Genomic DNA, 20,603 nt, shown 5'->3' on the forward strand with positions numbered 1-20,603 from the left:
GCACTAGTGGCACTTAGGTGTAGGCATTAGTGTACACTTTACACACTATATGGAAGCTGCTGGTTCTACATAAGAAAACCAAGAGATTTTAAAAGCTCTACCGTTTCAAAACATCTTACTTTTCCTCTGTTGTGAATATAACATGTTTCCTTCCAAAAAGTTTGTTTCCATTGCTGTAATTTCCTTTTTTATCTTATGGGTACTCAGTCAGGAAGTAGGTTGCAGTGACCTGCAGAGTTTCTGCTGCTCCCTCTATCTTACAGTTCCCTCTGTCTTGTTTTCACTGTGTGTTTCTGCTTTGGGCTGCTGGCAGACGGTTACCCTCTACCCCCCTATCCTGTGCACAGGAATTCATGCATAGGCGTGCACAAACACACACACAGTCTGACGTGCACGCACGTCTCACCCAGTCCTTACACAGTCCCTTCCTGCTGCTGTTGTCACACAGCTCACAGTTCTCCTTTCAGTCTGGGTGCAACTGTCACAGCTGCAGTGTGAGGAGGATGTAAGCGTGTGCTTCTTGGTGTGCACTCACCTCTATCCCAGCACAAGCGGACCAAATGTAGTCGCACGGTTAAGTCGCTAGTTTTTGGTGTCTTTTGGATGGATGGCTCCTTTAAATAGTACAACATAAAGATGGTGGAGATGCAGTCCAGGTTTTGGCCAGGTCACCGGTCCAAGCGGGGCATGGCCCTGCCGGTGCCTTCTAAGGTAGGTGATCATTATTTAAGAAGCTTATAATGAAAAGCTCAGTTTTATTCATTGGTTTGTTTTTGTATCCTTATAAACTTGATAAATGATGTGCTTCCTGTTTTCTCTAACGTGATCACATCGCCCCTGCACTTATTTTGTTTCCTGTACCAAGTAAGGTGACGTACATGGCGTACTAACTGTGCCATGTTGGTTTTTAATGTTAGTTTGGACCCAAACTTTGTTTGTTAGTTCGGTTCCTGTGTTAGAGTGATGTTGGTATCAGTCTCAAAGATGTAAATTTTCATCTCACATGTGACTGATAGTCTCGGTCTTTATGGGTTGACGTTTGAATCGTCAGTTTTGTTTGTACAACAACTTGATAGAGCTAAAATTAGCCTTTAATTTTTCAGTACATTTTTTGGACACACAGTCACGTAACTAAAGTTGACATTGTCGCCAGGTTCATCCAAACATTTTCCCAAAGCAAAAGCATCAGTTCAGAGAAACTTCCTTGCAAATCAAAGATCTGCATTCAAATGTTAACTACAGAACGCACTTAAAGGCTTAAAAGCATTATTGTGTTTAATTTTTTTTTACCTGATTGGTGTTTTTGTGAACAAAAATTAACATTAACAACTCAGACGTCATTGTAAATAGAGTCCACATGGGCTGAAAATAAGTTTTGTTTTTTTTTACTATTTATTTTCATTACTCAGTTTAAGGAATGGCTTGGCTCATTTAAGCTCATTCACGGTTTTGGGTTCTGTTACTATGAGATTTGTAGTATTTGTAATGTTGTAAGACTTTGTAAGATGGTGATAATACAACAATACAAGTCAGGCTGTTTTATGTAAAGTTTAGTTTTTATTTTACTGCCATTTTACTAAAATGTTTTCACCCACCCACCTAGCTTTAGTGTTTCCTTTTTAGTGAACTGTATTAACACTGGTAGTAAGTACACCATAATTCCACCTACACGAGTGACTGATATAACTATGCTCAGATGTTGTTATTGTATTACTGTATATGCGTATGCACAGTTTTGCTTCGATCACGTGCAGTTAAGTTTTAGTGTTTTCTCCAAAGGATAGGGACCTTCCAGCATAGCTATTTCAGAGATCAATGATGCAGCTCTTTCATTTCCTCTGTGTCTGTCTGTACAGTTGTGTTGTTCAGGATCAATGTGTTTTGGGGTCAGCTGTCTGGTTGTCCTCATCGCTTGCCTCATAGTTATATCAAGATCAATAATAAGCCAAGTGCTAACACTGTATAGATAAAAACACACACAGTGCAATAGAGAAATGCTCTCGTTGCTCTTTTATTTTTATCACCTACATTTATCTGCCTGCTCTAAGTTGGGGTACTGTGTGGGTGACCCAAAAGCCAAGTGGTTAAAGCACATAGACCAACCACAGCGAGTCTCTGATCAGTTCCTAGCTTGCGCGACTGTCACTGCATGTCAATCCACTGCTCTCTTTCCTTACATTTCATTTGTTTTCTCTTTTAAGATTATTTAAGGATTTTTTATTATTATTTTGGCCTTTACTACATGTAAAGAGTCAAATAGGATCATGTCATTGACTGGGTGGGAGAGAAAGCAACACTACTTCACTGGATGTTGCTGTTATGTGGCATGTACTGCAATGATTTGGCTTCCAAGGTGCTTTTTCCCCAGAAGTTCTGCTTCGGGACTCTAACAATGACTACTAAAGCCAAAGGTGCTACAAAAAATGGCCTTTACTTGTACTAAAACAGCCGCATCTCTATTTCAAATACTCATTGACAACTAATAATCCTGCATTCCCAAGCAAAAGAACTCATGCAGAAACGGATTACGTTGGTGGCTGTCATTGTACCTAATAAATAAAGTCTGGAAAAGAACATAACAATGTAATTGATGCCGACTGACTGTACATATATGTGTAGTGACTTCCTCGTTTGTGAGGAAGGAAAAACTGTACAAGTCACCCATATGGAAAAGATATATATAAATCTTATAAAGTTTGTATCTGTCTTGTGTGAAACTTGTATGAAAAGCATACAAGAGTGAAAACACATAAGATCCCTTGAAAAATTATATAATGAAACTTGTATGTTTTGGATACTTACTAAAACAATATATGAAAGTAATGAGAAAGTGGCCACTTTCATGAGTAAATCATATAAGTTTTTACTATTTCTTTTCCATATGGGCAGGCTTGAAGCAAGAATCCGTGCACATTCCAATGCTCAAATTATAAATAAGGTTTGCATGAAACATGCAGGTTTGATTATTCTTGGAACTTTGTCAGTGTCCTGATCACTGTGTTGCATTTTTTCCTTTGACCGTTTTTTATGAAGATAAAAATGGACTAAATACTATCGCCCAGTGTATGTGCATGTTTATCGTGCAGTAAAAACTGTCATATTTGCCTTTCAGGTGTAAAGCAGTTAAGGAATAGTACCTTAAAACTGATCATAGTCGAAATAAGGGCAGCTCGGATAACCAGACGATGTCCATGACGGTTATTAAATATTAGCGTATTGATATAATGTCAATTGCATACATACACTACATTTAGTTATATTGTAAAGTTACAAATAGACTGTCTCCCCACCTCCAAGTAGTTGTATGTTGTATTTAATATGCCAAATAAAGATAATGCCCTACAAACAAAGCTTTAGATGAATTTGACGGAGAGCATTTCTGCTATTTGTTCATCAGATTTTCTGCAGGTATTGTGCTATTATTGTGATTGTGACATGTACTGAGTTACTTTCTGCTGCTTCCTGTTAGCACTTTTTTTCCTTTTGTGGACTCTGTTTATTGCAGTTATGACCAGATACAGCACTGACATGCGCAGGTCTCAAGTCTTGATAAATATAAAAAATGAGACTACCTATGTGACAAGAGGTAGTTTATGGGAAAGTCTGCAGCAGAAAGGAGCCTGTCTTTTTATCTGTGCCACCATGTTCAGAAGTCTTACAAAAAGGAATAGTGGAGCACAGGTGAGAGCACAGTAACTTAAAGCAAAGGTTTTTTTGTTTTTTTTGTGCAGGAGTTGTTTCAGGTACCTACTTGTAACTAAGGAAAGGTTGAGGACAGTGGCAGCCTTTCATCGCACTCACTCTCGCTGGTGTTCTTTAAACAAATTAGTTGTGATGATCAGGATTGTTTTGCATGTTGTGTTCCTGCCATGCAGCAAGTGGACTCATGTGGAACTCTGTTCATGAAAGCAATGTGACACTGAGGACCTAACAACCCATTGAGAGAGAAAATGAAATGAAATAGGTAGTTAACTGGTTTGCAGTCGAACAAGAGGACCAAAGCTGATGCGCAATAGTAACGCATACCCTAGTTTTCAAACATCTATGGTTGGCCTGTGGTTTGGTGTTATTTGTGTGGTTGTTATTTTTATTTTTTATTTTTTTTATTTTTAATACAGTATTTAACAAAAACTTCGCAAAACCCACCACTGATCAGCACATGATCAACTATGGCAGCAAGTGCTAAATACAGACGGTGCTTAAACCCATGTGGAGGTGGTTTTGTGGACAAATATAGGTTTTGATTATTACTGAGGGAAGAGCGTGTCTGTGGGGGTTTTTTCAGCTCTAAGCTACTTCCTGTGCTCTGTAAGATGCGGAAGGCTGACTTATAAAGAGCAATAGTAAGAGCAGTGGACTGAAGACAAGTACTTGACACTGCTGACAATACTTGCGCTACTTTTTTGTGTGTTTACAGGAACACTAAAGTGACAAGATCTGAGTTTGACACCTTCAAAAATGAACTCCACAGAAGAATCTACTTTGTTTGCTTTAAACTTGTGTTTTGTAATGTAGAAGCACATATGAATGAGTCCCTTCTTTGTTTTTCCACAGGTGCAGGATGAAAATCTCCGGTCAGCAGTGTACGTCAATGTAGCAGAGCTCCGGAAAAGCATCTCAGAGTCTCCTCCATCGGCTCCTTCGTCCTACTCTCCTTCCTACCTTAACCCAGAGGGATGGGAGGTGCACGTTGACGACGAAAGTGGACAGGAGTATTACTACCACCCCAACACAGGGCGCACAACCTGGGACAGCCCTTTTGTAGACCCCTCCACAGACCCCGAACCACTCCCTGCAGAGGAGCCTTATTCCCCCTCACCTCCTCAATCTCCTGTCCTTTCTCTGTCCACCGCCTCCCCACCGGCGTGGACCTCAGACTGGGAGCAGTTAGTGGATGAGACCAGTGGTCGCCCATACTTCTACAACCCAATGTCTGGGGAAACATCTTGGGAGCCCCCTGAGCATCCTCAGAGCCCCTACCCGCCTCTGATGGAGCCTATGAGTGTGCACAGGTTTCATGAGGATGAGCGGGTAAGGACAGCATGGCTGCTCTACTTAGCCGCTCTCTGTCTCCTGTTTTAGCTTCACCCAAGGGAAAGCTGTAAATACAGTCTGCTTTTAATGGAATTAAATCTCCTGCACCTACATAGCTAGTAGGACTCATTTTCATCAGGGAATCTCACAGCCCTGGCACTTAATATCCACAACAGTGGACACTAAGTAGTATTGTCTCTTAACTTTAAATGAAGACAGGCATCTGTGCTCATTTTAAATTACCTAAAAATTATTGGTGATGTTTTGTTTCTTCTGGGAAATTGGGCAAATTTGAGAAACAGTTCACTTCAAATTACCACTCACATTTATATCATGAAAAGTTTTTTAACCGTGCAAGCAGGCAGTGACCCCATTTTTCCCCTTGAATGACTTTTCTGAGCTGGAGAAAAAGCATTAATAGGCCAAGAAAGAATAATACATCGAGGTCATGAAACTATTCTGACTCATTTATGAAAGTCATAGGGAAGTCATCAAGCTCTATTTCGGGGTCACAGTAAGAAATTATCCAATCAAGATGATTCCGTGGGATGTAGCAACATTTCAAAACAGGAAAGGGCCGAGGAGGCGTTAATACTTTTACTATTATTATTCTTTATTAAACAGGAAGTGAAACTCTTGGGATTAAGAGCATCCTAGGCCAAGAATGGCAGTATTAACATAGCATGTTTTTTAATAGTGAGAGAAATCAGAGCTTATGGAAAACAAAACTGCATATTGTGGTTTAAAACTTGGGATTCTCTTGCTGTGAAACAGCAGCGCTAATAAAACAGGAGGTCAAGATTCACCAAGGGGGGATTAAATCATTAGACTTAGATGGCAACTGACCATGATGGTATATCACAGAGCTAAGCATCAAAATCTCATGAACCAACGTGCATGAATTAATACTTTTTCATGAATGTTGGTATTACTGTTCTTCAATCTTGAGTTATCAGTGTTTACAGGGAGGCCTGCAGTTCTAAGTAAAAAAGATTAAAAATTGAGCAGTAATATCTGTGAATGTGTATTCTGGTGAAATTCATATGTTGTAATCGTGATGAAATAAGCACAAGTTCTTCCAGGGAGTAAAGGCGCTTTTTTCTTTCTCTGTGCTGGATATGTTTGTGTTTGTTGGGGGTTGTGCAAGGCGGATGTTATATTCCTCATTAGAAATTTTGGACTTATTAGAGTAACTTTGCATAATTCAGAGTTGAAAATAAGCCTTAATTATTTTATACCGGGCCTTAATGCGGTCTCGGGTTCCTACATTGTGTGGAACAAGCCATTTTAGCTTCCTTTAAGCCAGCTTTCCTCCATCGTGGAAACAGAGAGGTTCTGGGGGCCTCTCTGTCACCAAAGGCCGGGTCACCAATTTGTCTGAAGGAACTTTATGCAGTGATAAAGGAGTTGACTCATGATTACGACATTAGGAATTCATCAGAATACACATTCATTTTCTGCTCTTTTTTTTTTTAGCCCACCACAATAACAGCAGGCTTGACTGCGAGAAATATACAAGCATGATTATAAAAACATAGTTGGTGAATTAATGAATTCATTGCTTTTACATCAAGGCATGGATATATATACAATCCCGACAGTTCATAAGGGTTTTACGTTGCTGATTAATTGATGCTTTTTAATGCCTAAAAACGACATAAAGTGACAATAATTATTTTATCCTTGAAATAAAGTCTCACTTATCTTTTGGTTTTTTAATGTTATGCTTACAATAAAGTTTGCAAAGGGGGAACTATTTCCATTCAGGCCTTTCATTTGTCTTTCTTACTTTTGCAAAAGAAAAGAAATTGCTTCATTTGAAGCCTTAAAAACTGTCAGAAGATGGATTTTGAGACTTTCACGTAGAACCACATTGACTCTTTTCCATATTTTAAGTGCTTATGCATTGCTTTGCCAAATCAAACCAGTTCCTAGTTTTGGTTTAGTATTTTCCTCGTAAAATAAAACAAAACCCATTTGGGTCACAGCTCATGTGTTGAACCCTGAGTGGGACTTATGTGTAACTTAACGTACTGTGTCTTCATCCCCAGCCTCCTTTACCGGAGGAGGACTACCCCTCGGAGGATTACCCGCCTGCAGATCCACCAGAGGGCTATGAGGACACCCATGCCACAGGACCTCCAGCCCCAATCCCAAAAGACTACAGCTTCACCCATGTGACCCGGCCCGTAATCCCCAGGGCCAACCTGGACCGCAACACCCCGGCTGGTTGGAACCTCACTGTGGAGAAAGATGGGACGTGGGTGTTCACCAGTGAAAACTCTCCAGATCAGGTCTGCCCAATCAGAATTCAGGTTAATTATCCTGCAAAACGTTTGAAAATGTGATGAAACGGCTTCAAACACGTTCCAGCATAGTTACCATGATGATTGTTTGGAAACCCAGTATATCAATGTTATCTGTGATTGTTTTGACGTCATTCCAGTTGTGCAATTATCCAGGGAGGCGTGTAGCTAGTGTGGCTAAGAATAGAGTTGAGAGAAAATGACAAACACTGCATATTTTCCCCATCACACACTTCTGTCCGGTTACTGTGTGAACAGACCATGGATCTGTTTTGGAAAGTTACAAAATCGTCACGTGCAGTCCACCCAGTTTGACTCCTGGACAGGATTTCAGGCTCCATTCACTGTAATATGTTTTTGCCAAAAAACGTGTCATTTTAGTGCGTTAATGCCAAGCATCCATGCCACTTTTAAGACCTTTAAAACAAAGTCTTATGGAAACCCTAGTGTTAGTTCAAATATGGAGCAGTGTTTTATTCTTCGTGGACTCAAACAGAAAGTTTTTGAAGTGGTGCTCGGGTGGTGCTCGGGTCTTGTTAGTCATAAAAAACAAATAAGATAAACATCATATCTGGGCTGTTTGAGTTCTCCTCTCCTGTTACCTAGATTTCCTCTAGTAATAAATCACAGTTACAGTCCTGGTTTGCTTTGTAAAACTACATTCTGTCCTCAAATTACCACTTAGTTCTTTCAGTAACAGTTTCACCTCATTGGCAGCCAAAGTGGAAAAAACTCTGGTTGTACTGTTTGTCTATTGCCATTCTTCCTCTGTAGTATTTTCAAGAAGAAACCAGTTCTCTGCTTCCTGTTTATGCTGCACCATGCGCGCCCAGCCCATGCATGACTGGTCATGTGATGTGCATTTGCAAGCGTCTTAGTTTGTAATTACATTACATCCAAATATGCGACAAAGTCCTCATCTGCACTGAGATTAGCGTGGATACCATTTTCAGTAACATTTTCTCCAGCAGCATGCAGCAGATCATGTGTGAGCGTTGTTTTAGCCCTAAGGAAGTGAAACTACCTGAGCAAGACATTTTTTTTTAACTATTTACAGTAATTAACTTTTTCTGTAACACCGAGACATGTTTAACTAAAACAAGTGCATTGTGTGTAACAGTGGATCAAATCTTTGGATGAGCAGGGGCAGACCTACTACTATCTAAGAGATGGCTCCAGGTCTCTGTGGAACCTGCCCGAGGTAAAGATCTCACACCACTTAACAAAGTAGTCGACAGCGTTTTTCATGCAAGATTATCACTGATTCTTAGACATGTTTTTACAGTTTGAATATAAATTATGAAAATCAATTTCTACGTAATGCTAAATGGACTAGTTTGAATACAGCACTTTTCTATTGTACTGCACTCAAAGTGCTTTATACAACATGTCTCGTTCATCCCTCACACACACATTCACACAGCAACTTTTTCTTATTCCAGGTGTTTCTATCAAACAGTCGCACTTCGATGAGCAACTCGGGTTTCAGTATTCCGATTAGTAGATGACCTACTCTACTTCCTAAACCACAGCCACTGCCACTCCTGTACCCGTCTACTTACTGCATAGTAGATTTGAATAAACAGGAAACAAGCGTAACTTTATATGTATATTCATAGAAAACTTCTTCCAGAGTAGAAGCACAATTCTCTGCACAATGCATAAGCTACCGCAAAAGTTGCAGTTGCATGCAACACTAAGACAGTAGGCAAGAAGAGAAGATAAATTACTCAAATCAATGTTAAGAAGCAGAATTAAAACTGAAATAATATTAAGATGATCAGGAGAGCAGTAAAAATGATACGGTCCTAGAAATCAAATCTATAAATGTAGCATACATTTAATAAAGTGATCATTTTATGCTGCTAAAAGGTTTAACTAAACAGGGATGATTTTAGCTTATTTTTGAATACTGCTAATGCTGGAGTACAGCTAGTGTTATAAACTGGGAGCTCATTCAATTAGCTTGCAGTATAAAAGTTTTAGGGAGACACAGAGTGTAACGAGACAGGTAGTTGTTCCAGATTACCTGAGGGTTTGAGCCGTCTCATACTCAGGCTCTGAAATAAGGATTAAATTTTGAATATGAATTTTAACTAAAGCACTATATTTCATATCCTTTGGCAGATAAGTAGGATCAAACTTTCACTTGTCTAAATTAAAGCAACACTGATCCTTAAAGTTGCGTCCTTTCACTCATTTTCTTGCATTTAATCAATGAAACTAAACTGTGTTTTGTCCCTCTAGGCCCCTGTAGCTTATGGCCAGTTGAGGGTGGAGAATGGCGTTGAGGCGGATGGCATGTCTGTCATCAAAAACTGGAGACACACCGTGGGACCTGCTCAGTTCAGCTCTGCCCAGGAAGATGGGGTACGAACATGCACATGCATATACACCCACTAATAGCACATGCTTGTTTAAGCACAAGCTGTATCACGTATTCAGGGTGTGTCGCCTGGGTTAAACAGAAAGCTTTAGTCAGGCAAAAGTGGTGAGGGTAAGTACCTGTTTAACAATCAACACTACTATGCTTTTTAACCCTTATTTAGCAAGGCAAATTAGCTCCACACCACGCTTATTTACAGAAACAGAGAGAGGGAGGATGAGGGAGAGCAAAAAGCGATATTTCCACAAACACCTGCGACTTCTGGTATACAATAAAGGGCTTGTGCTAAACAAGTCACCTCTAGCAGTCAGGGGTTCAAAGCAACCGTGTTGCTCAAGGGTACAACACTGGATTTCTCTTCACTGGAACCAAAGAGTTTACTCAAACCAAGAAAAACAGGCTTTGGATCAACTGTCATCTTTTTGATATAAAGTTTCATTTTTTTATTAGTGTGAAAAGGCTGAATGATGACAAAGACTGTAAGCAACAGTTTATTTTTTCTTTTTTGTCGCACACCTGAAACATAAAAAGACCAGAATTATAATAATAAGTTAGGTAATACAATTGTGTATTTAAAAAAATTAAAACCAAGTGCATATTGTTAGGTGATTGTTGTTCTTCTGACCATTTAATGCCATATTAACAAGGATAGTGCTCAGTATTGAACACTGAGAAAATGTGACAGATTTAAGAAGCCAAGAAACTACATTTCATATCTGCAATCCCTAGACAGATGTTACAGTCAAACTAAAAACTAAGTATTAAGGTGGTGTTTGGAGAATCAAGTCAGGACGTTGCCCAGAGTTGTTTTCACACGTAGCACACAATGCCAGATAGTCTGGGTAGAGCTTGCAAGGGGCAGTGCACAAGACGCTCACTCTTCAGTACATGACCTGCATAGTCAGGGATTAACAGGTTAAAGACTGTTTTAATCCAGAGCATTTGAGTCCTTGTGGCAAATAAAGTCTAAAAACTTTCAGGGCTGCAGTGCACCTATGCATGTGAAGCATGGAGATAAATAGATAACACCGATTTACACATACAGGATGCCCACCCACAGCCTCAGATATCTAAATCTTGTAAGCCACATCATAGAAAATGACAGGGCAAAATGCATCTTCTATACAACCTACATGCACATTTAAGCCATTAATATATACCTACATGTGAATCATGGATTTTTTGAGATTCAGAGTCAGTCAAAACGTATTTTTCCTCACACACGGTAACCATTGTGTCACAGTGGTGTAGTATTTCGTATTTCCATAGAAAGAAGAGTCTGAGTATGAAACTGCTGGTTGTCAGGGGGGTTTGCAGAGGAACTGAGGAGGAACTGAGTCCTTTCACTTTTCAACCAATTTCAGATGGCGAGGGATGAGTTTTCCTAGATATCCTATTTTGGTGAAATGAGATACTGGTGTTTAATCATTCACCCTTTGCTACACTTCTAAACAAGTCTCACTTGGTAGTGTAGTGTAGCAACGCTATCTTCAAAGTGTTATCAACACATTGTTGTTTTTTCCAGTACATGCTACATTTGCAGCTATAGTGCAACAAATAAGCACATATTTCATCATGTAAGAGTTACTTTAGCTCCTCCTGATGATATAAGATGTTAATCATTTAAAGAAATGTAAATCTTATCTGCTGATTTTGATTTCTGCTTATTCAAAATTTAAATTTACATGCTTGGGTAAGCTTTGTGGGTTTTTTGAATGACAAATCTCCTCACTGTCTTTCAGAGATTCGCCCCGACTCACAGGAGGAACATGTCAGACTACAGCTCCAGTGACAGCTCCAGTACAGGAAACTCTCCTGAGACGCAGCAAAATGTGAGCGGAGCTTATGTCCTGCCAAGGATTGTACTGACTGACTGCTTTTGATGAATTCTCAGTAGCAACAAAATTACTCTGATCTTCACCTTTAACTGAAAGGAGTTCTGTGTCTCTCTCTTAAGGCTTTTGGGTTTTGGCCCTGGAGAAATCCTTATTATCTGACCTCAAAGTGGCTGCGCTATAATGTGGGTGGTTAGTTAGAGAGCTTGCCTGCCCTTGATCTATAGATAGGTGCATCTATCTATGATGGGCAAAAGGTGTCATTTTTTAGATAATTAGCCGAGCATTTGTTGCACTCAACCAGTTTCATTCCATGCATTAAATACTGTACTGTATTGAAATCACCCCATTGCTCACCCTTGCTGGAAACCTGCAAACCCTTTGCTGTATGTTTTTGCCTAAATGTGCATCTGGCTGAAGACAGATCTGTTGTCTTGAAACTGTGATAGATCCGGCCTGAAAGTCACTCTTGTAGATCAAAGGACAAGTTATGCGAAGTTCTTCTTTTTTCTTACTTTAAACCAAAATTGATTCTTCCTAAAATTTTTATCTGTTGAGCTCTCATTCTGGCAGCTGTACTTAATTTTATAAGAATGTTGAAAATTTACACAACCCTGCCACTGTTTGATCAATGCGTATCCTCTAAAAGTAGTCCCCCGGAAATCAACTTTGCACACACTGGGTTGACATTTACTTATATACTATATAGTGGCTCACTGTTTTAGAAGTCTTGTGGTGTTAGCGTCTCTTTAGTGTTGTGGTTCACACAGTTGCCTAACAAGTGTAAATTTCCTGTTTCAGTCTGGGGAGGGGACGCAGATCCCTTGGGGTTTGTTTTAGGAATGCAGAGCTACCTGCTGTGGTGACCAATTTTGAGGGAGCAGCTGAAAACAGCTTTGTTACTGAGACGTTGATCAATTTCATATTCATCTGTTTTTTGGGGGCGGGGTTTTGTCAAAGCCACAGGGAGTCACTGGTGATGGGCAGAAGAGCTGCATTTGGCACTGTCTGTTCAAGACCCCTGTTCTAGAGAAAAGCTGCTGTGCTGTTGCCTTAAAGCCTTAAACAACACATAACAGGACTAACAGCATAGTTTTAGCACATTGTGCATGTCATGTTAGTGTATTTGAAGCTTTCCAAATTTTTGCAAAAATGTATGCCAAGGATGCCGTAAGAAGAAATAAGAGTCTAAATAACAGTCAGGTGCTGTTAATCAAGTAAACTGGATTAACTGATCATCGGTGAGTGTAACCATCTCTATAAAAACAGAAACTTTGACAGTTAGCTAGTCTTCAGGTGTTGAAAAGCTGCATCTGAACAAACCACCAGACTCTTGTACTGTACGGTACCTTTGACAGACAAGACCAGAGTGGAGGTGTCTGTCCATAATCCACAACACCACATTCGGTGAAAAACAAACATGGCGTATCGACACAAACACCTCCTACAAGTTGTCAACCCTGGTGGTGGAGGGGTGATGATCTGGTTTTGTTTAGCGGCCACAGGATCTGAGCACCTTGCAGTCATTGAGTTGACCTCTGCATAGTAAAAAATTCTAGAGCCCAATCTGAGGACAGATCTGTCTGACAGGTAAAGCTGGGTCATGCTACAGGACAGAAATCCCATGCACAACAGCAAATCTACAACAGAATGGGTGAAAAAAGAAAAGAAGCAAACTGCTGCGAAGTAAAATCAGCACCCTTGGATGTGAAACATAAAATAAATTAATAATTATAACAATTCTTTATGCAGTGTATTGTAATAGAGAAGGCAGTGCTGTTTAATATACTCTGTATGCATAATGCTGCTGAAGACGTTTGCGTTCAACCTGCTGCCCTTCATTTCATCCCACAAGTAAATTTTACTCATAAGCCTGATAACTAAACATGATCTGCTAACAATTCAAAGATGTTTACTGTTTGTATTTTTAGGTGCAGAACTTGGAGAAAGCTGGAATTCTTAATAAAACAAAAGTGTCTGAGAATGGAAGGAAAGTAAGGTAAGAGGTTGCTTTGAGGTGTATTTTGCAAGTATCTTACTCACATTTCTCGAGTTTCTGTGTTACTTATGAATCTTCTCCCATTCCAGGAAAAACTGGGCCCCAACGTGGACTGTTCTCCATGGAGGGGTGCTGACGTTCCACAAGGACCCAAAATCTGCATCATCAGGGGCCGCGGTATAGTATACGCTTTGTATTAACAACGGAAGCGCTCATATTAATGATATGAGCATAATAATAGGAGCTCTGACACAGCATTCTTGCTCATTTCTGGCAGGGTTGTGACTAAATGTAGTCACAACTCTTCATGAAATAAGTTTTCAGTTCTTTCTTCTTGATTTTAAATATCAACTATCTGTTCTTATCATCTGCACGATACTATCACATTTCTCACCTGAGAGAGGGAAAGGAAAACCTAAACTGCAACGTGTTGCCAGCTGAGGTGTCACCTTTATGAGAATGCGTTAAGGCCCTCGGGTCACGAGCTGCCAAGGACAGCCACATCTTTTATTAAAGGCATCTTGATTCTTGGAATGCCGTGCCGTCAGTTTTGTAAACACCTGGATTTTGTTTTTCTCCTTGCAGAACAAAACCAATCACATTGTCCCGGAGGTTGCGGTGGATCTGCGCGGAGCAACGATTGGCTGGGCCACAAAGGACAAATCGAGCAAAAAGAATGTTTTAGAGGTGTGTTCGTTGACAGTGCTCATTTCTAAGCTTGTACATCCTTGATTCCTTTCTTCTCTCTCACCAGAGATGCAGATATTTAACAAAATGAGATATCCTAGCATCAGAGCCGCATTTCAAAGACATAAAACTGCATGATTTCTTCTTCTACTTTTTTTGTTATAGCCTGCTGTGCTAGTTTTTGGTCTCAGATGCCGTAGAAGTATAACAGTATAACAGACAAGCTTTATATTTAGGTCTAATTTTAATTTAATTCAGAACACACGCGGTCACAAGATGTGCATCTTTTATTACAGTTGCAAACTGTGAAGGGAAAAAACTCTGATCCCTGTTGTTCATTTGAAATACTAAAAAAAAGAATATAAACATCTGCTTATGCATAGACTCGTCCTCTATTCCAAGTGTGTTCAGCATCAAACACAAAAACAAACACTTGCTAAAGTTGTGCATCCTCGATTATAGGTCCCACGGGAAGCCTTCTTTCTTGTCTATGAAACAAAATAACCATCAATAGCATACAGAGGTTGATGTCACTGGCAGGATGTCAGAGAACAGAAAAACAGAGAAAAGAGGAGGGCACTCAGTGCCCCACATTTCACACTGAAAATCATGCCCACTGGAGGGGAAGACAATTGACCTCGAACTATAGAACTGAGATCCGAAACACTATGAAAATGCATTAAAAGCTCGCTAAATATATGAAAATTCACTTCCTTAAAAGATCATTTTAGCAGCTAGCAGTTATAGAAGTAATATTAGCTACAATGTATTGGGGGGGGGGGGGGGGGGGGGGGAGTATTGGGCCACACTCCAATAAAAACTCCTGCTTTAAACCCTAACCCGTCACCGGCGATGGGTTAGGGTTTAAAGCAGGGGTGTCCAAAGCCAGGCCTCAAGGGCCGGTGTCCTGCAGATTTTAGATATCACCCAGGGTCAACACACGTGCATCAAATGATTAGTTCATTACCAGGCCTCTGGAGAACTTCCAGACATGTTGAGGAGGTCATTTAGCCATTTAAATCAGCTGTGTTGGATCAAGGATACATCTAAAGCCTGCAGGACACCACCCCTTGAGCCCTGGAGTTGGACACCCCTGCTGTAAAGGGTAAATTAGGTTAGGGTTTAAAGGGTTAATCCTTGAATTCAGGTGTTTTCAGCGGCTTTGCCAGAGTTGTATAATGTTGTATAATCAAACAGCGAGCCTAGGAGTGCTTCACTCTAAAGAGCTCACAGATTTCCTGCATGGTACTGTAGTAGGAGGCCACCACTGCAACAAGTCAGTTTGTGAAATTCCACGATCAACTGTAAAGCACTTGGGAACCACAGCAACTCAGCCATGGAGTGGCAGATCATGTAAAGTAACAGGGCAGAGGTGCTGAGGCATACAATGCATCAAAATCGCCAGCACTCTGCTGACTCAGTCAATAAACAGTTCCACACCTCCTCGGCCACTAAAATCAGCACGAAAACTGCACCAAGAACGTCATGTCATGGGTTTCCACAGCCGAGCGACTCCTGTAGGTGTAATGTGTAGGTGCCTAGTACTTTTGTCCATATATTGTATGTATTAGCTGGGTTGTGTAGTTTTCTAACTTGCGAACATAATGATGTTACATGTAGCTTTTATTTGCCACACAAGTTGCTTCATTCTTCCTCCTGAAGAAAGGAGCTGTAGATTCATTAGTCTTTCAGTTCTTCAAGGCCTTACAGCTCTTATTGTTCAAGAGAGCAGTGAATTGTTTTCATTTTCAATATGGGCGGGACGTCTCTCTATGTGTGCGATTTAATGTTTTTTTGTATATGTGGGTGTGTTCGTGCTTTAGTAGAGCTGGTTCCATAAATGCACAGCTAAAATAAGATCTCACTCACTTCCTCTTTGAAAAAAGTGTTGCGAGTTCAGTCAGTAACAGGAGCTCTTCTATAAATAATCTAGCAGCGATTTATGAGTCACATCATATGTTTGGGTTTGTGCTTGCAAAAATAAAAATGTATATATATATATAAATTCTTTTAATCTGTGATTTTTCTGCATTTCAGTTAAAAGGAAAGAATGGTGTGGAGTTTCTGTTGCAATATGACACCGAAAGCATCATCACTGACTGGCATAAAGTCTTAGTGGACACCATAAGGCAACTTGTAAGTCTTTAAACTGCTTTTACAGAATAATCAAAATTAGGCTGCATTAAAATGGTTTAATAGCTTATTTGTCTTCTATTTTTTTCTTATATGAAAATATTAAATTTGCGTCTGTTTATAGAAGTTGATCTGTTCCATTTCCTGTTAATAACATTGTGTAGATATTCACTCCAATTCAGCTCCTACACAAAACAAACCCGCATATTTCATCAAGTTTCTTAAATTTTGTATCAATAAATGGCATAAATCAACACTTACAGGGAGCCAGATTTTGACCACCAAAGCTTAATTGCACCCAACGGTAACTAGACATTAGAAGATCACAACAGAAACTTCTGGTTGTTGTGGTTGATGGTGATGATGACAGGAGGCAGATCTCTGCTGCTGCTGCTTCACGCCTGAAGTCCCTAATAATTAGTGTTAAATACCCAAAGGTAAACAGGTAGAACTTGCTCAAAGTTTAAGAAAAAGCTTTTGCCGTGTCAACAAATGTACTCATGTTTCAGCTCAGATGAAGCCTTAAACATTAGCTTATTTGCCAATGAAGTTTTGTGTAAGTGCTATATTTGGATATTCAACATCTGAGCTTCATGCTTTTGGATTAGCACAGATGAGTACACTGGGAAAGCATACATAACTTTATGGGACTGTATTTTGGGCTATACCTCCAAAGGGGTGCCATTCATTCTGGACAATCTTGCAAGCAACCCTACAAAGCTGGATGTCCAGAGACCGGGAGCTGGATGTTCTTTGGCTCTTTGGTTCTAGACTACTAGCGTAACTCTGGCTAAAAACAAAAATCAATTAAAACTAATATCAAGTTCATTTAATGTGTAGAAAACCACAGCATTAGAAAACACACAATTGTCTCACATTTTTTCCTAGTTAAGAAGCTAGTAGATTTCTGTTTTTAGCTACGTGGTCACTAGATGGAACATTTCTTTAAAAAAAGGTAAAATTAGAAAAACTCTACATCAAGATTCATTTGTTTTGATTGTCTGTGTTTACCAGGAGTACCAGGAACATCATTCTGAGGAGGAGGATGCAGACATTTATGAAAAGATCCCCAACACAGATGAGAAGGTGGGAGGTGCCGTAGACAAGAGAAAATGTAAGTACAGCTTCTTCTACTTCAGCAAAAAAAAAAGCAAATTATCTCTGATTTTAACTGTGGCATGAGCAGCATAATGATTGTGCTTCAGTTAGATAGATAAGACATTTGTGAGCTACCCTCCCATCCTTTTTAAATGTCTATTGTTGCTATCTTTAGCAAGGGGAAGTGTTACAAGTACAGCTGCAACCACCACTGCAGCAGAAACAGAGCAGAAGAAGGTCCGAACCAAACTGATGAAGTTCCTCATGAAGCGTCCCACGTTGCAGACGGTCAAAGAAAAAGGCTACATCAGAGGTGATTTCAGACGAGGAAATGTAGAGCTTTGTTGTCATTTGCAGGCTTTGGCTGATTTGAATAGGAGGGAAAAATCAGTCTTTGTGCCTCCCAAACACTGAGCACTGATGTTGTGCCTATATCAGCATTTAAATACGAGCTGCTTTGAATTTTCCTACCCGCTTTTCAGTTCAGTTCACTTCTTTTTAGAGCTTATTTCTAGTGCATGGACAGCAAAATGGCAAAACAAACACAATGAAATTCTAAGGAAGTGTGTAATAGCCATGCTTTCGTCCAACTAGATGTCTTCAAGAGTTATGAGTATATTTAATATTCATTTCTGATATTGTGTGTAATCAAACTCTTCTAATTCTTTGCAGAAAATGTCTTTGGTTGTGACCTTGCGACATTGTGCGCACATGAAAAGACTACAGTACCGAGTTTTGTAGAGAAATGTATTAATGCAGTGGAAAGGCGAGGTAACACCTTATTTATATCACAGTGGAATAATTACAAAGTATATCTTCCTGTGTGCGTGATCAAGCAGCTGACTCGCTGGTGCTTACTTGCTGATTTCTAGGTCTGGATATTGATGGACTCTACAGAGTCAGTGGGAACCTCGCTGTCATTCAGAAACTGCGCTTCAAGGCCGATCACGGTAAAATCAATCAATGTGTTAAACTAATTAATTCAGTCAGTCACCTCATGGGCAAGGAACATACTGTGGTGTTGATCTCATAGGCTCATTTTAGACAGCAGTGACCCCTGCTGGGTTTTAATAGCAAGTGCATGTGTTGTGTATAAACAGATGAACTGGACCTCGAGGACGGTCAGTGGGAAGATGTTCACGTCATCACTGGAGCGCTGAAGTTATTTTTCCGGGAGCTTTCTGAGCCGCTTTTCCCATACAGCCACTTTAATAAGTTCATCTCAGCCATCAGTGAGCATTCTTTAATTAACAATAAGCCTAATTCTAAGCGCTATATCATCAATTTTTACAGGTGAAATTGCAGTGAGTGTTGCCATTGATCATTAACAATTGTTATGTATTTCTAGGAATTGGTGATTTCAACACAAAACGGGATCACATGTATGACTTGATCCAGTCACTTCCTGCTCCAAACCACGACACCATGAAGCTTCTATTCGGGCATTTACACAGGTTTGTGACACTTTACTTTTCTGTCCTTTGCATTTTATCTTTTATTTATTTATTTTGCTTACTGTGCTTATATTCATATTGAAATTGAGAGGATTTGTCATAATTATTGAATTTCTTTCACAGGGTTATTGAATATGGGCAGGATAATCGTATGACTGTACAGAATGTGGCAATTGTGTTCGGCCCAACGCTTCTTCGGCCAGAGATGGAGTCGGGGAATATCGCGATGCACATGGTCTTCCAGAACCAGATAGTGGAGTTCGTCCTGAACGAATACAACTATCTCTTCCAATAAACAGTAACAAACCTCCAGTGCAGACCTGGGCCAACATGTAAATGTGGTCAAATTGTTTAAAGAGATAGATTTACCTTTGCATTTGCAAATCAGCAGCTGCAGTGTGCGATCTGGAAAGTTAAACTCCTTCTGTAAAATATGTGAAAGGGGTCTTCAAGTTTATTCAGACTAGGAAAGGGATCTTCACGTGCTCATCGCTGAGGATATTTGAAGCATGTTTAACCACTGTTTTATCTGGATTTTCTCTGTCGTGTGCAGCTTACACCGTTAGACCCTACGTTGGCAGTATTGCAGGAGAGGAAGTCGAGCTACATGGGTGTTGACAGGTGTTGTTTGGTTTACCGTTTCAAAGCCACTGAGCTTGTTTTGTGTGTGTGTGTGTGTGTGTGTGTGTGTGTGTGTGTGTGTGTGTGTGTGTGTGTGTGTGTGTGTGTGTGTGTGTATGGAGTGAAGACTGTAACAAATTGCTCTCCCTCCCTGGAACTCTAGGTGTCTAAATCTCACAAGTCACTTTCTGGAGATTTTATTTTATTGCTTTTTTTGTTTTGGTTTATCTAAATCTCAGTGATAATAGAACCAATAGGTCAAACTTGGAGAAATGCATTAATTCTCTCTTTAGCAAATTTTCTTTTATTGCTTTTATCTTTATTTTTAGTAATTTACAGTTTATCACTCATGGCAATATCTGAGATTCTATGCTAATATTGTTTCTTCTTTTTCGGCCTCATTTTTACGCAGGAATTTTATTGTAATATAGAAATGTGTAAAAAAATATATTAATACTTCTTGCTATGAAATAGATGATGGTGACTTAGAGTACTTGTGCAACTTGTAGATTATTTTCAACTGAAAACATCATTTTTCAATCATGCTGTACTTGAAGAAATTGTATAATAACAGCACAGAGATATAAAGTAGCAACAGTTTGAAATTCAGAACAGAAACATGGATTGTAGCTTTATGACATGTAAATAGAAATAGATGGCATATTTATGCTTCAAGTTGGTGAAAATGCACAAGTTATTCCATAATAAAATAACTTTGTTAAAAAAGGTTTATGTGTGTATGTTTTTTTCTTGCAATCATGTGTTTATAAGCTGTAAATGGGAGAAATACATTTAAGAATTTGTTTTTTCATTAAAGCTGGCCTGTTACACTTGTCATGTATATTTTTATAATTGTGGATGTTCTCATAAATAATAATTTCCAAGGTTTCAAATAATGGGGTCAACATATATACAAGTAAACCATGTTATTCAAAAGTTCAAGCCTCAGACTGCTTTAAGCCCTCAGCTTGAAACAATTTTTCTACTCTTTGATTTGAGTTATCTTATCATTTTATGACAATTTTAACTAAATATTAATCTAAAGTGAAA

The 20,603-nt window shown here is 39.5% G+C and overlaps 1 protein-coding gene across 1 annotated transcript in view; it reads left to right on the forward strand.

Moving 5' to 3' along the window:
* The window catches only part of arhgap27 (Rho GTPase activating protein 27), a 31,797-nt gene extending 11,411 nt beyond the window's left edge, over positions 1 to 20,386 (forward strand). The window contains exons 3-18 of the mRNA XM_026178185.2: positions 4,555 to 5,031; positions 7,086 to 7,328; positions 8,461 to 8,541; positions 9,588 to 9,710; positions 11,469 to 11,558; positions 13,493 to 13,560; positions 13,650 to 13,737; positions 14,146 to 14,247; positions 16,285 to 16,383; positions 17,395 to 17,494; positions 17,654 to 17,791; positions 18,151 to 18,249; positions 18,351 to 18,428; positions 18,579 to 18,710; positions 18,827 to 18,932; positions 19,056 to 20,386. Of these exons, the coding sequence (XP_026033970.2) occupies positions 4,555 to 5,031; positions 7,086 to 7,328; positions 8,461 to 8,541; positions 9,588 to 9,710; positions 11,469 to 11,558; positions 13,493 to 13,560; positions 13,650 to 13,737; positions 14,146 to 14,247; positions 16,285 to 16,383; positions 17,395 to 17,494; positions 17,654 to 17,791; positions 18,151 to 18,249; positions 18,351 to 18,428; positions 18,579 to 18,710; positions 18,827 to 18,932; positions 19,056 to 19,227 (2,196 nt within the window). The 3' untranslated portion in view covers positions 19,228 to 20,386. The remainder of the gene's footprint in view (positions 1 to 4,554; positions 5,032 to 7,085; positions 7,329 to 8,460; positions 8,542 to 9,587; positions 9,711 to 11,468; positions 11,559 to 13,492; positions 13,561 to 13,649; positions 13,738 to 14,145; positions 14,248 to 16,284; positions 16,384 to 17,394; positions 17,495 to 17,653; positions 17,792 to 18,150; positions 18,250 to 18,350; positions 18,429 to 18,578; positions 18,711 to 18,826; positions 18,933 to 19,055) is intronic.
* Positions 20,387 to 20,603: the final 217 nt, after the last annotated feature.

Source organism: Astatotilapia calliptera, chromosome 8 (genome assembly GCF_964374335.1).
Source record: "Astatotilapia calliptera chromosome 8, fAstCal68.1, whole genome shotgun sequence".
NCBI lineage: Eukaryota > Metazoa > Chordata > Actinopteri > Cichliformes > Cichlidae > Astatotilapia > Astatotilapia calliptera.